The 16278-nt window shown below is 39.2% G+C and overlaps 1 protein-coding gene across 1 annotated transcript; it reads right to left on the bottom strand.

The window, feature by feature from the left end:
* Positions 1-581: 581 nt before the first annotated feature.
* LOC127680253 (olfactory receptor 2AG2-like) lies at positions 582-1511 on the bottom strand. Its single transcript, XM_052175793.1, has one exon. It carries the CDS (start codon positions 1509-1511, stop codon positions 582-584), a length of 930 nt encoding a protein of 309 aa, XP_052031753.1.
* Positions 1512-16278: the final 14767 nt, after the last annotated feature.

Below are 16278 nucleotides of genomic sequence, written 5' to 3' on the forward strand. Positions count from 1 at the left end.
TAATCATTATATTCCAGGAAGTAATCACGATATTTCTTCATTGAAAGTCTTTATGTGTATTATCTAATTAGCTCTCAAAACAGTGGTATAAAATAGGTGTTTTATTACATAGAATTTATAACTTAAAGATGTGGTTGAGAAAGGCTATATGCATGTTTTAAGTTATACAAGAAAGTTACCCTGAATTCCAACAGTTGCACTCTGACAGCAAACCTGAACGACCTCATCACTGCTCTGTAAGGATTATACAATAAGGAAGAAAAAAAAATCTCAGTGTGAAGAAACCTTTTATGTGAATACAACTGGCTGAGATAATTAATTGGCCAAACTGTTATGAAATGATTTATATAAATACACACAGAACTTTTCTCTGGGTAATTATCCTATAAAATATCCCATGGAGTTTTTATCCCAAAAAGTATTTAATAATTTCATTCCCATACTTTTAAATCAACATATACGCATTTACTGGTTTGCTTTATCCAGGAGGATTACACTCATAGTGAAATCTGACTTTAAGGAAGAAGTAAATTTAGAAGATAGTTATTAGAAAGAATTACCTAGAAAGTAGATTATACTGTCTACAACCATCTTCCAAAAATTCTCTTTAAAGCCCCTGTGACCTCCTTATTCCTCAGACTATAGATGAGGGGATTCAGAGCTGGAGTGACAACAGTATAGAAAATGGAGAGGATATTATCTTGTTTGGGACTGTGGAATTGACTGGGAAGGACATACATGAGTGAAGAACCCCCATACCACATCCCAACCACAATCAGATGAGAAGAACAAGTGACAAGGGCTTTCTTCCTGCCCTCATTTGAGGGCATGTGGAGTACAGTAAACAGAATTCGTATATAAGAGGCCAGAATAATAGCAAGAGGGAGAATTAGCATAGAAACACCTGCCAAATAAACCATCAACTCATATGTGGAGGTGTCTGCACAGGCCAGCTTCAACAATGGAGGGATCTCACAGAACAGGTGTCTGATCTGCCGGGATTTACAGAACGGATAGTGCATAGTATAGATGGTAAGTCCTAGGGCTATGACTGATGCCAGGATCCATGTAGTACCTACTATGAACCAGCAGATGCTTGGTCTCATGAAGATCATGTAATTTAGAGGATGACAAATGGCCACATACCTGTCATAGGCCATAAAGGCCAGAAGGAGGTCCTCTGCACTACCCAGTGCCAGTTCTAGAAACATTTGAAGAGCACAACCTCCAAAGGAGATGGTGTTGTCTTTGAGCAGAAAATCCATGACAGCCTTTGGAGTGATAACTGATGTCAGGAGGAGGTCCATGAGAGACAGCTGTCCAAGCAGGAGATACATGGGCACATGGAGCCGGGCATCCATGGTGATGACCAGGAGTAGTACTCCATTGCTGGTTATAGCCAACATGTACAGAGCTGTGATTGTGGCACAGAGCAGTTCAGGAGAGCCACTGTCATCCAGAATGCCCACTAAGATGAAGCCATTGCCCATGGTCAAGTTCCTAAACTCCATTTTGAGTGATATGTTTAGTTGCCTAGAAACAGAGGAGTCAATTGAATTTTATTATTATAGAACTAGCTTTTATGTTAAGACTTTGATACTCCAATAAAATGTTATCTCTTATGTATAAATAACTTTGCTTGCTTATATCTAAATTTGGCTTTTTATTATATCTTGATAAATATTCTGAAGATGGGTATTAAAATTACTCCTGGAAAGGAGGAACTCAACTCTAGACTACAAGATTCTCAGAATATAGAACATATAAATGTCCCAGTACAGCCATACACAGATGTACTGAAACAGAAGTGCATAGGATGTTATAATACAGCAGAACTCAAGGAAGTAAGACATCAGCACATGGAAGTGCTAGTAAGGAGCACACAAGGGTATACTAGTACACCACTGCACATAAATGTTATAGTAAAGCATTATATATTTTTATTACTTAAGTGCTAAATAATGGCATCTTTGCAAAACCTGATGCACTGTTACTACAGTGTAAAGTGATATGCATTTACAACATGGTAGGTGCATGAACTTGTGGGATCTGGACATGCCTTTAACAGTCCTAAAATAGAATAATTGAAAGGAAAATTGAACTCAAAGCAGTAGGAACTCTGAAAATTTAGTTTAATTATTAGAGCTCTGCTTTGCACTCCATTTATTGCCATAAAATGCTCAGAGGCTGCACATTTCATTGTGGGAGAGACAAATCCATTACCTTGGATGATGAGAAGCCAAATTGTCTGACCACCTCTGTTCCACTTCAACTGCATGAAGATTGAAGTTATTTAATACAAAGGAGGGGAGAAGTGACTTTTCAGTTGTACCTAATTGGTTTGTTTTGCTAAGTTGGTTAAGTAGGGAAGGAATTCTTACAATGTCAGGTGTCTGTTCCTTCCTTTCATCTACAGATGTTTTCTGGAGATGTCAGTGCAGCCAGGCAGCTAACAGTCTTTGGGTAGTATACCACTGGTCAAGAGGTCTTCCAGTTCTCATAACTGAGAATGAGTAGGAACTTTCTGTTTAACAGGCTTTATGGAAAGAAATCTTCTAGTTCCTTGTTAGTTATCCAACCCATCTAGACGCTAAGATTTTTTTATTGCTTCTTCCATCTGGGAACAAGATCAATGATGTATGAAAGACGTAGAAACAGGAAGAGATGTCCAAAGGGCTCCACCTAAACATACCTGAGCATAGTGGAAAAGAGAGGCTTTGTTGAGGGGCACACTATGCCTTTTGAGCTTGTGGCCTCCTCTTTTCTTTTTTCTTTGGCTCTCTTTAGAGGGACTTATCTCCCAGCTGAGATGGCCTCCCCTGGAAATGTAAATCTAAGAAAAGGTGCATTAATGAAGCCTCTTGGGCGGGTTTTCTAGCTTGTTTTTCTGAGCTCTTTGTCTCTGAATAAGCTCTGAGACTATAGCTTTCTCTCACCATTGAATGCAGGATCCATCAACAGAACAGACAAGAAATGGAAAAATAGTCTAGAATAATAATATGGGGGTATTGTAAAAGTGATCAAAATAAATGATATACTTGTGGGAAAATGTCATAATGAAGCCATCCTTTCATAAAATGGCTACTTACTAATTACAATTTTTTCAGCAAGATATTCTAGTATTTATAGCAAATGATCCATAAGATTGTCTCCTTTTGGTATACTTCATGTACAGTCTAAAATAATAGTTTGTACTGTTTTAGGCAAATATTTTTCAATTAATTATTTCATTTATTTATATTCCAGTCATTGCCCTTTCCTGGTCCATCTCCACTGTTCCTCACCCCATTACCTTTCCCCTTTGCCTCTGAAAGGATGCTCCCCCTCCCCTAACAGGTATTCCTCTCCCCACTTCCTTGTGGTGCATCTTATCTCATTGAGGCCAGACCAGGCAGTGTTCTGCTATATCAGTGCCAGGGGTCTTAGACTGGCCCGTGTATATGCTGCCTGATTGGTGTCTCTGTCTTTGGGAGATCCCAGGGGTCTGGGTTAGTAGAGACTGCTGGTCTTCCTACAGGGCTGCCCTCCCCTTCACCTCCTTCCATCCTTCACCTAATTCCTCCATAGGGGTCCCACCTTCAGGCCAATGGTTGGGTTAAAGTATTTTCATCTGACTCAGCTACTGGTAAGATCTCTGAGAGGACCGCCATGCTATGCTCCTGTCTATAAGCATCATAGCATCAGTAATAGTGTCAGACCTTGGTGCCCCTCTATAAGATTGATCCCACATTGGGCCAGTTAATGGACTGCCATTCCTTAAGTCTTTTCTCCATTTTTGTCCCTGCACTTCTTTTAGACAGAAACTATTTTGAGTCAGAAATTTTGACTGTGGATTGGTAACCCCACCCCCTCCACTTAGGGCCCTGTCTATCTACTGGAGGTAGACTCTTGGATCCCTCTCCCCACTGTTGGGCATTTGGCTAAGGCTACCCCCATTGAGTCCTGAGAGTCTCTCACCTCCTGGGTTTCTGGGACTTTCTAGAAGATCCCCATGCCTCACACCTCCCGAAGCTGTATATTGACATTCATTCTTCTGGTCCTCTGGGTTTCTTTCCTATCCTGCCCATACATGATCCTGTTACCCTTATTTCCTCTTCTCCTCTCCCTCACAGGTCGCACCCTCTCTCTGCCTCTGCCTCCTATAGTTATTTTGTTTCCTCTTCTAAGTGAAATTGAAACAATTGGGCCTTCCTCCTTGTTAAACTTCTTGCAGTCTCTTGGTTGTATACTGGATATTCTGTACTTTTTGGCTAATATCCAGTTGTCAGTGAGTATATACCATGCATATTCTTCTGGGTCTTGGTTACCTCAGTCAAGATGTTATTTTCTAGTTCCATCAGTTTGCCTGCAATATTCATGATGTCCTTGTCTTTAATAGCTATAGTATTCCATTGTGTAAATGAACCACATTTTCTCTATCGGTTCTTCAGTTGAGGGATATCTGGATTGTTTCTAGTTTCTGGATATTACAAATAACACTTCTATGAACATGATGGAGCATGTGTCTTTGTGGTATGGTGGAGTATCCTTTGGGTATATGCCCGGGAGTGATATAAGCTGGATTTTCAGATATACCTAATCCCAGTTTTCTGAGGAACCATCAAATTGATTTCCAGAGAGCTATATGATTTTATAATCCCTCCAGCATTGGAATAACAATTTAATAGGTAAAAATCATTCTCAGCAAAACAAATAACTAAAATCACACCATTTATGGATGTGCAAAATTACAGATATGTGATTAAATGTGTTCTCAAGGAAGACATGAGACATTCCCAGAAAGTAAGGATATGTTGAGAAAAGGAAACACTTACAAACACTATGTGAACCTCTAAAACTGAGAGAAAATTAATTGACTGACACACACATAAACATCATAATGGAGAAATGATGATTCGATGCTAGAGGCAGAGCTTCAGGCAAGGAGCTGATACTATGTCCAGAATTCTAATAACCATGGCAGAAAAATTCAAAACCAGAAAAATGTTAGTTTTATAATAATAAATTGACTAGTTATTTAGGGGTATTTCTTCTACCCTTAAATAACCACTTAATACTGTGTAGTATTCTTATTATTTGTTATTTTTGTAATCAGCAAATAAATAGAAACCACTTAATTTCCTTAAATTTTAAAATAAAAAGCAACTTTCAAACATCATTTCTTAGCATTTATTTGTGTAATGAGTTGCTATGAGGAGACTGAGGAAGGAGAATAAGGAGGGAACTGGGTAAGAGGTAGGGAACAGCCTGTTTTACACCAATGTTAGGTGTGGTAAGTGCTGTCTGAGCAGCTGAGTTCTGTGGTCACCAACTAAATAGACATATACCTATGTGAACATGTGCATGAAAAGGTAGAAAGGAAAAACAGAATTAAATCAGCTTTAGAAGATACAAATATGTTAGGAGTTGGAAGAAGGAAGACCTGATATTAGAATTCCCTTGATTATCTTCTGTGACTGATAACAGCACACACAAGAAGCACGGGGGCTATTAGAGAATGGAAATCTCATAGAAACAGCAAGATGTGCACACACACACACACACACACACACACACACACACAAACACATGCTACATAATGGTTCATTATTTCTTGGTGAGTTCTTATCCCTATATATTAAGTCTTTGGGTTCCTAGGCAAGAAAATGTGGGCTGGAACAAGGCCTCAGCGTCAACAGCATATGTAATTGGTGCTGACATGCCAAGTCAGAGGACTAGCATTGAAGGATTCAGTACACAGGAATGGGCCCTGGGCTCTAGACCTGCCCACCCCAATCACACCCAGAGAAAGCATGGCTTACATAAATTCTGACACACTCTGGCACACAGATGAGGCCGCAACCCCCAACCCAATACCTGGCCTAACTGGGATCTGCCCAACCAGAGACACACCTTCCTTGCAGTTTGGACCTAATCCTGGGAATGGATCCTATACTCCAATCCCCACTCTCTGTCTCATCCACACATAGAGACAACAAGATTCCAAGGAGTTCTGACAGTCAGGCTTAGAGATCAGGCTCTCTAGATGCCCTCCCATACCCAGAAACAGCCTGACCCAAGGAGGCCCAACATTACCAGGCTCACAGTAGGGACAGGCTCTAGTCAGATACAGCAAGGCCAGCCAACACCAGAGATAACCAGATGGTAAGCTACCAGGGCAAAATCATAAGCAAGAAAAACCAATGCTATTTGGCATTATCAGAGCCCAGTTCTCCCATCACAGCAAGCCCTGTGTACCCCAACATACCTGAAAAGCAAGAATCTTATCTAAAATCCCATCTCATAAAAATGATAGAGGACTTCAAGAAGGGCATAAATAACTCCCTTAAAAAAATACAGAAGAAAATAGGTAGAAGCCCTTAAAGAGGAAACATATAATTCCCTTAAAGAAATACAGGAAAACACAAGCAAATAGGTGATGGAATTGAATAAAACCATCCAGGATCTAAAAAAAAAAATGGAAATAGAAACAATAGAAAAATAACAAAGGAAGACAATACTGGAGAAGGAAAACCAAGGGAAAAAATCAGGAGTCATGGATGCAAACATCACCAACAGAATGCAAGAGATAGAAGAAAGAATCTCAGGAATAGAAAATGCCAAAGAAAACATTGAAAAAACAGTCAAAGAAAATGCAAAAAAGCAAAGTGCTCTTAACCCAAAACATCCAGGAACTCTAGGACACAATGAAAAGACCAAACCTAAGAATAATAGGAATAAAAGAGAATAAAGATTCCCAACTCAAAGGGCCAATAATCATCTTCAAAAATTATAGAAGAAAACTTCCTTAAGAAGAAAGAGGAGCCAAAATATGCACAAGAAGCACACAGAATGGCAAATAGATTGGACAAGAAAAGATATTTCTCCCTTCACATAATAATCAAAATACCAAATGCACAAAACAAAGAAAGAATATTAAAAGCTGTAAAGGAAAAAGGTCAAGTAACATATAAAGGAAGTCCTATCAGAATAACACCAGATTCCTCAACAGAGACACTAAAATCCAGAAGCTCTTGGGTAGATGGTATACAGACCCTAAAAGAACAAAAATTCCAGTCCAAACTACTATATCCAGCAAAACTCTCAATCAACATAGATGGATGAACCAAGATTTTCTATGACAAAACAAAATTTAAACAATCTTTCCACTAATCCAGCCCAACAAAAGATAACAGAAGGAAAACTCCAAGACAAAAAGGGAAACTATACCCAAGCAAAAAGCAAGAAATTAATCTTCTCACAACAAACCCAAAAGAAGAATACAGCACAAACATAATTTCACCTCTAACAATAAAAATAACAGTAAGCAACAATCATTGGTCCTTAATATCTCTCAGCATCAATGGACTCAATTCCCCAATAAAAATATTTAGGCTAACAAACTGGATACATAAACAGGACACAGCATTTTGCTGTATACAAGAAACACACCTTAGTGGTAAAGCAGACATTACCTCAGAGTAAAAGGCTGGAAAAATATTTTTTAAGAAAATTGTCCTAAAAATAAAGCAGAAGTAGTCATTCTGATATCGAATAAAATTGACTTTCAACCAAAAGTTATGAAAAAAGATAGGGAAGGCTATTTCATACTCATCAAAGGAAAAATCCACCAGGATGAACTCTCAGTTTTGAACATCTGTGCCCTAAATGCAAGGGCACCCACATTTATAAAAGAATTGTTAGTAGAACACAAAGCACACATTGAACCTCATAATGAGAGACTTCAACACTCTACTCTCACCAATGGGCAGATCATGGAAACAGAAACAAAACAGAGACAGTGAAACTAACAAAAATTATGAACTAAATGGATTTAATATACATATACATACACACACACAGACTCTCTCTCTCTCTCTCTCTATATATATATATATATATATATATATATATATATATATACCAAATGCACAATATATATATATATATAACATTTCACCCTAAAACAAAAGACTATACCTTCTTCCTAGTGCCTCATGGTACCTTCTCCAAAATTGACCATATTATCATTCATAAAACAAGCTTTAACAAAAACAAGAATATTGAAATAATTATATATATTCCATCAGATCACTACAGACTGAGGCTAGACTACAACAACAATGAAAATAACAGAAAACCCACATACACATGGAAACTCAACAGCTCTTTACTCAATAACATGGTCAGGGAATAAATACAAAATGAAATTAAAGCCTTCCCAGTATCCAATGGAAATGGTTGCACAGCATGATCAAATTTATGGGACTCAAGGAAAACAGTGCTAATATGAAAATTCATAGCTCTGAGTGGCTCCAAAAAGATATTGGAGAGATCATAAACTAGCAGCTTAACAGCACATCTGAAAGCTCTAGAACAAAAAGAAGCAAACACATCCAAGAGGAGTAGAAGGCAAGAAATAATCAAACTCAGGGCTGAAATCCACCAAGTAGAAACAAATGGAACTGTACAAAGAATCAAAAAAATCAGGAGCTAGTTCTTTGAGAAAATAGACAAGATTATATAAACCCTTAGCCAAACTAACTAGAGAGCACAGAGGCAGCATCCAAAGAGAAAATTCAGAATTGAAAAGGGAGAAAACAACAGGAACTGAGTAAATTCATCATCAGATACTACTATAAAAGCCTATACTGTACAAAACTGGAAAATCTAGATGAAAAGGATGATTTTCTAGACAGATACCTGGAACCAAAGTTAAATCAGGATCACATAAGCCATGTAAACAGTCCTATAACAACTAAGAAAATAGAATCAGTCATTAAAAGTCTTTCAACCAAAAAAAAATCCCAGGACCAGATGGTTTTCGTGCAGAATTCTATAAGACCTTCAAAAAAGACCTAATACCAATACTCTTCAAACTATTACACCAAAGAGAAACAGAAGGGACTCTACCACATTTGGTCTATGAAGCCACAGCTACGCTGATAACATTACACAAAGACTCAACAAAGAAACAGAAATTCAAACCAATTTCGCTATGAATATCGGTGCAAAAGTACACAATAAAAATTTCACAAACTGAATCCAAGAACACATAAAAATAATCATTCAACATGATCAAGTAGGTGTCATTCCAGAAATGCAAGTATGATTCAGTATATAGAAATCCATCAATGTAATCCACTATATAAACAAACTCAAAGAAAAAAAACACATGATCATCTCATTAGTTGCTGAAAAAGTGTTTGTCAAAATATACCACTTCATGTTAAAAGTCTTAGAAGGATCAAGAAATCAAGTCCATTCTGAAACATAATGAAAGCAATATAGAACAAACCAATAGCCAACATCAAACTAAATAGAGAGAAATTTGAAGCAATCCCACTAAAATCAGGGACAAAACAATGCTACCCATTCTACCCCTATTTACCCCTCATGTTCTAGCCAGAGCAATTAGACAACATAAGGAGATCAAAGGGATACAAATTGGAAAGGAAGAAGTCAAGATATCACTGTTTGCAGATGATATGATGTTATGTATAAGTGACCCCCAAATTTTCACTAGAGAATTTCTACAGCTGATAACTTCTTCAAAGTGTTTAAGATCTAAAATTAACATAAACAAATCAGTAGCCTTTCTCTAGTCAGCACATTAATGGGCTGAGAATAAAATTGGGGAAAAGATACCCTTCACAATAGTCACAAATAATATAAAGTATCAGTCTGATTCTAACCAAACAAGTGAAAAATCTGTAGGCCAAGAGCTTCAAGTCTCTGAAGGAAGAAATGAAGGAAGACCTCAGAATATGGAAAGTTCTTCCATGCTCATGGATCAGCAGGATTAACACAGTAATGATGCCCATCTTACCAAAAGCAATCTACAGATTCAATGCAATCCCCATTAAAATTCCAACTTAATTCTTCACAGAAATAGAATAATTCCAAAAAGGCAGGTAGATCAATGGAATAGAATTGAAGTCCCAGAAATAAACTCACATATCTATGGTCACTTGATCTTTGACAAAGAAGTTAAAACCATACAGTAGGAAAAAGTCAGCATATTCAACAAATGGTGCTGGTTCAACTGGTAGTAAGTAGAAGAATACAAATTGATCCATTCTTATCTCCTTGTACATAGCTCAAATCCAAGTTAATTAAGGAACTCCACATAAAACAGATATTCTGAATCTAATAGAACAGAAAGATAGAATAAGCCTTAAATACATTGGCACTGGGGAAAATTTCCTGAACAGACCACCAAAGATCAACTATTGACAAATGGAACCTCATCAAATTGAAAAGCTTCTATAAGGCAAAGGACACTTTCAGTAGGACAAAATGGGAATCTACAGATTGGGAAAAGATTTTTCCCAAATACATCCAATAGAGAACTAATATCTAAAGTATATAAAGAACTCAATTGTTAGATTCCAGAGCACCAAATAACCCTATTAAAAAATGGGGTACAGAGCTAAACAAAGAATCCTTAACTGAGGCATCTCAAATGGCTGAGAAACACCTAAAGAAATGTTCAGCATCCTTAGTCAAATCAAAATGACTCTGAGTTTCCACCTCACACCAATCAGAATGGCTAAGATCAAAAACTCAGGGAACAGCAGATGCTGGAAAGCATGTGGAAAAAAGAGGAACACTCCTCCATTACTGGTGGGACAGAAATCTGGTAAAACTATTCTGGAAATCAGTCAGGCAATTCCTCAGAAAATTAGACATAGTTCTACCTGAGTTCCCAGCTATACCACCCCTGGGCATGTGCCCAAAAGAAGCTCCAACATACAATAAGGGCACATGCTCCACTATGTTCATAGCAGCCTGATTTATAATAGCCAGAAGCTGTAAACATCCCAGATGTCCCTCAATAGAGGAACAGATACAGACAATGTAGTACATTTACACAATGAAATACTACTCAACTATTAAAAACAATGACTTCATGAAATTTGCAGGCAAATTGATAGAACTAAAAAATATCACTCTGAGTGAGGTAACCCAGACACAAAAGAACATACATGGTATGTACTCACTGATAAGTGCATAGTATCCCCCAAAGCTCACAATTTCCACAAAAGAATCCATAGACCATATGGCGGTTTGGAGGAAGGAAGATCAGGGTGTGGATGCTTCAGAAAACTGCATTGACAGGGGAAACAAGATTGATTGCCAGAGGTGGAGGGACAAAACCTAGGAGGGGGTGGGGAAGAGGAGGAAATAGGGGGGGCAGTATTAGGTACTAGAAGGGGTGGGGGAGTGGTACAAATGATTAGGAAGTTGAATAAAAATACATAGTAGTGGGGGATGAGGAACTGGTGATAGCCACTGGAGGGTCCCAGATGCAAGAGAAGCTAGATGCTCCCAGGACTCAATGGGAATACTTTAGCCAAAATGTACAGCAAATGGGAGATTTAACCTGTAAATAACACCTCCTGTAGATAGGCATGGCCCCCACTCGAGGGATGTGGCCACCCACCCATCTCAAAGTTTTCAACCCAGAAATGTTACTGTTCAAAGGAAAGATGGGGACAAAAAATGGAGCAGAGACTGAAGGAAGGGACATCTGGGAACCGCCCACCAGGGAATCTATCCTGCCTGCAGACACCAAACCCAGACACTGTTGCTGATGCCAAGAGGTGGTTGCTGACAGGAACCTAGTGTGGATGTTCCTTGGAAGGTTCTGCTAGCAACTGACCAATGCGGATGTAAATGCTTGGAGCCAACCAGCAGACTGAGCTCCTGCGACCCTGTTATGGGAGCTGGCAAAAGGACAGGAGGAACAGAGGGAGATTGCAACCCCATTGGAAGAACATCATTGGTTGATAGGACCACCCAGTGCTCTCAGGGACTAGACCACCAACCAAGAAGTATACAGGGAGGGATCTATGTCTCCAGATACATATGTAGCAGAGGATGGCCTTATCTGACACTTATGGCAGGCGAGGCCCTTGGTCTGGTAGAGGTTTGGTGCCCCAGGGTAGGGGGATGCTGGAGTTGTGAAGTGGAAGAGCATGGGTGGGGGAGCACCGTTATAGAGGTATAGGGGAGGGGAAGAGGGCAGATGTGTGATGGGGGGGGTTGTGTATTGGGTAACTAGGAAGTGGGATATAATTTGAGATGTAAACAAATGGGATGACTAATAAAAACGAGGATGGATGGAGGGAACTGGATGGTGGAGGGGATGAAGAGGGGAACAGGAATGGGGTTGGGGGGATCAGACGTAGAGAGAGTAGGGAAATGAGAACAGAAATTAGCAGCAGGTGGGGCGCCATCTCTAGAACATCCCAGAGACCTGGGATGGAAAGAGGTCCCAGGAAATCTATGAGGGTAGCTTTAGCTATGGTGCACAGCAATGGTGATATGAAGCCTGAAGTGGCCACCTCTTGTAGGCAGGCAGGACTCCCAGTGCAGGGCTAAGGACAGCAATCCATCCACAAAAACTGTGTCCTGTTTACAAGATGGGCAGGAACAAAGATGGAGCAGAGATAGAGGGGATAGTCTACCAATTACTGTAACAAATTGAGACCCTTCCCTTAACTCTATTAATAATACTGTTATGCTTGCAGACAGGAGCCTAGCATAACTGTGTATTTCTCTAAGTTTCAATCATTTGAGTTTTCTCTATTGAGAATTCTCTTTTTAAAACTATATCCAATTTTTATTGGGCTACTTCTTTTCTTAATATCTAATTTCTTGAATTCTTTGTATATTTGGATATTAGCCTTTTATTTATTTATCTCTATTAATTTTTTATGTGTTCACTTTACAACCTAATGCCAACCCCCTACCTCCTCTTCTCTAAGCCCCACCCTTACATCCTTTTCCCCATTCCTCCATTCTTTCTCTTGTGCCAATAATTTCAAACCTATTCTCCACTTTCTATTCTATCACGTTCTGTGTAACTGTTTTTATGCTGAGATCTTTGAACTATTTGGATTTGAGTTCTCACAGGGTGATGGGTATAGATCTATTTGCATCCTTCTACCAACAGACATCCAGTTTGGCCATTATCATTGTTGAAGATGCTGGAGTTTTTTCCAGTGTATATTTCTGGCCACATTTTAAAATCAGGTATCCATAGGTATATCCTGGTACCAACTTCTATCTCAGGGTTTTGCTGCTGTGAACACACAACATGAACAAGGCAGCTCTTAGGAGGACCACATTTAATTGGTGCTAGCTTACAAGTTCAGAGGTTCAGTCCATTATCATCAAGGTAGGAGCATGGCAGCATCCAGGCAGGCATGGTGCAGGAAGAAGTAAGAGTTCTATCTCTTCATCTGAATGCTGTGTGGAGAAGACTCATTTCCATATAGTTAGGAGACTATATGCCTCATTGCCTACTCCCACAGTGACACATTTCCTCCAACAAGAACACTCCTAATCTAACAAGGCCACAACTTTGAATAGTACCACTCCATGAGCCAAGCATATTGAAACTATTAAAATAGGTATGTGTATTTATGCCTGGATCTTGATTCTGTTGATCAAAATGTCTTTTTTATGGCAATGTTGTTTTTATTACTATAACTCTATATACACTTTGAAGTTTGGAGTACTAATATCTCCATCAGTTCCTTTGTTATTCAGGAATGATTTAGTTGTGTTTATATATGTGGCTGAAAATTGTCCTTTCAGGTTCTATAAAGAATTGTGTTGGAAATTTGATGGAGAGAACCTTAAATCTATAGATTGCCCTTTGCTAGGATGGCCATTATTTTTTCTGCTAATCCTACTGATTCATGTTAGAAGCCATCTAGGAATGGCTATAGCAAGAAAGTGAGTTTTCTAGAGATGGCCCACTGTTTTGCATAGCTATGATGGATGTGCTGTAGAAGCAAGGTCTTCAGAGACTTCATCTCAGTATTGCTTCTTACTGTTGATATGTCTTTTCCATCACTATTACATATCCAACTGATTACTGGATATCAGTCCACCCTATTGGGAAAATTTTCTGCAGATCAACATGAAGATGAACTTTAATGAATTAATGTTAGATGAATTAATTATAGCATTCCTGATTTGATTCAAATAATTTTAAGAAGAAAGTTTAAAGAGATGATAGTTGTTTTGTCAGAAATATGTAATAAAGAATCAAGAATAGAGTGAACCCCCTCTTCATGGAATAGTAAGTAAAGGCTACTTAATAAGAAATTCAAGAGATCTTTCCATCTTCTGATATACTTTTTATTTTCTCTCTTCAGTGACTTGAATACTCTTGATCTTCAGTTGCCTTATTCCTTTTTCTAAGACTTCAGATACTATATTGAATACTCTATTGGATATTGAATATACTCTATCGATACTATATTGACTACATTAAATATTGAATATATTGAATACTATGATATGGATAGTGTGCACAACTTTGTCTTGTTCCTGATTTTAATGGAATTGCTTTGGGTTCTGTCCATTTAAGTTGATGTTGCTTGCTATATACGGCCCGTAACCAATATCAAGAGAGAGTTTTTGCTCCACTTGTTAGAAGACTCACATGAAAATCAAGCTTTAAATTTGCTACAAATATTTATGCTGTCTAGGTTCATCTCCTGCATGCTTCCTGGTTGCTATCCCCAGCTCTCTGAGCCCATGGTTCTAGGTTAGTGGACTCTATGGGCCTTTGTGGTGTCCTTGACCCCACTGATTTGCTTATTTCTATCTCACACCCACAAGATTCCCTGGATCTGCTGGATGAAGCCTCTCAGAAGACAGTGCTGCTAGTTCCTGTCTCTAAGCACAGCAGAGTATCATTAATAGCGTCAGATGTTGGTTCTCTCACATGGAATGGTGCCAGGAGCCATTCTCACTTAGATCTCAAAACCTCCTCCTTCCAGCCCTCTCACATGCTCAAGCCTGCCTTTGGAAGAAGAAATATTAGCTCTCAGGTTTGCAAATATCAAGTTGGTCAGCACATATAGAGCTTATGTTGGTTAGAACAAACAGAGCTCACCTGCAGTTAGGTTACTATAACAATCTCTTTCCACTTCACCTTCTCGTGATAATTTTAGTTTGCCAGCTTCCTTGTAGCCCAAACCAGCTTTGTGATGAGGTTCTGAGAGGAAATTCTGAGAGACTACATCCTAGAGACAGGGTTTAGAGACAGTGCTTGCCCCTGAGAGACTGTTCCTTGGAGACAATGTTTCCCCCTTCATACCCCATCCCTACATCCTGCTTACTTTGCAGTGTGTAAAATAATAAAGTTTGACAGAATACAGACTTGCTGTTTGTCTCCGTGTCTCTAGTCTCTTGCCTTCCTCTTAGGTAGTCCGGGGACCCTGCTGACTGTCCTACAGGTTGGGACAAAATGGGTCTCAAGTTGAGACAGTAACTGGTTGGCTATTCCCCAAGTCTCACCTCCATCTTTATCCCTGCACATTGTGTAGGTAAGACAAATTTTGGGTTAAGGTTTTATAGGCGGATTGAATTTCCCCTCTCTCCTTTAGAATTCCATCCTGGATACAAGAGGTGGTCACTTCAGTTTCAGTGTCCCCCTCTGGTAGGAATCTCAGCTAGAATAACCCCATAGACTCCCAACATCTTCCTCAGGACCAGGCCTCCACCTAGTCAACAGAGTTGCCCCCTCCACCCATTTTCATTCTTACTCCCAGCCCTCTCTTGCTCTCCCTCCCAACACAGGATTGCCATCCCCAGTCCTCTCCTTACTCCGTCTTCTAACCAGTTCCCTGTCTCCATCCACCTTCAACGATGATGATTTAGTTTTTCCTTCTGAGTTAGATTTGCACATTTCCCCTTGGGATCTCCTAATTACCCAGTTTCATTGTATCTACGGATTGTCCTATACTTTACAGCTAATGTCCACTTATTTTTTTATTAATTTTTTTATCTACTTTTATAATCCAGTGGTTATCCCCCTCCTGTCTGCCCTCTGACAGTTCATCATCCCATTCCTCCTCCCATTTTGGACATCTCCAAAAGGATGTCCTGACACCCTCCCCCACACACACAAACCCACATCCTGCCAGCCCTACACATTCCCTGGGTCCTCAAGTGATTATATACCATAAGTGTCTTTCTGGCTCTGGGTAATCTCACTCTGGATGTTATTCTCAAGTTCTATCCATTTGCCTGAAAATTCATGATAGCTTTGTTTTTAATAGCTGAATAGTATTCCATTGTGTAGATGTACCACATTTTCTTTATCCATTCTTCAACCGAGGGACTAGCTGCTTTCCAGTTTCTGGCTATTAAGAATAATTCTACCATGAACATAAATGAACAAGTGTTCCTGTGGTATAGTGGAGCATTCTTTAGGTATATGCCCAGGAATGGTAGGTATATCTGGGTCTTGAGGTATTCCCAATTTTCTGA

This window comes from Apodemus sylvaticus, chromosome 1, assembly GCF_947179515.1.
Source record: "Apodemus sylvaticus chromosome 1, mApoSyl1.1, whole genome shotgun sequence".
Classification (NCBI taxonomy): Eukaryota; Metazoa; Chordata; class Mammalia; order Rodentia; family Muridae; genus Apodemus; species Apodemus sylvaticus.

What these genes read in the sequence shown, in the direction of transcription:
- LOC127680253 (XM_052175793.1), bottom strand. Translation starts at nt 1,511, where the DNA reads ATGGAGTTTAGGAACTTGACCATGGGCAATGGCTTCATCTTAGTGGGC.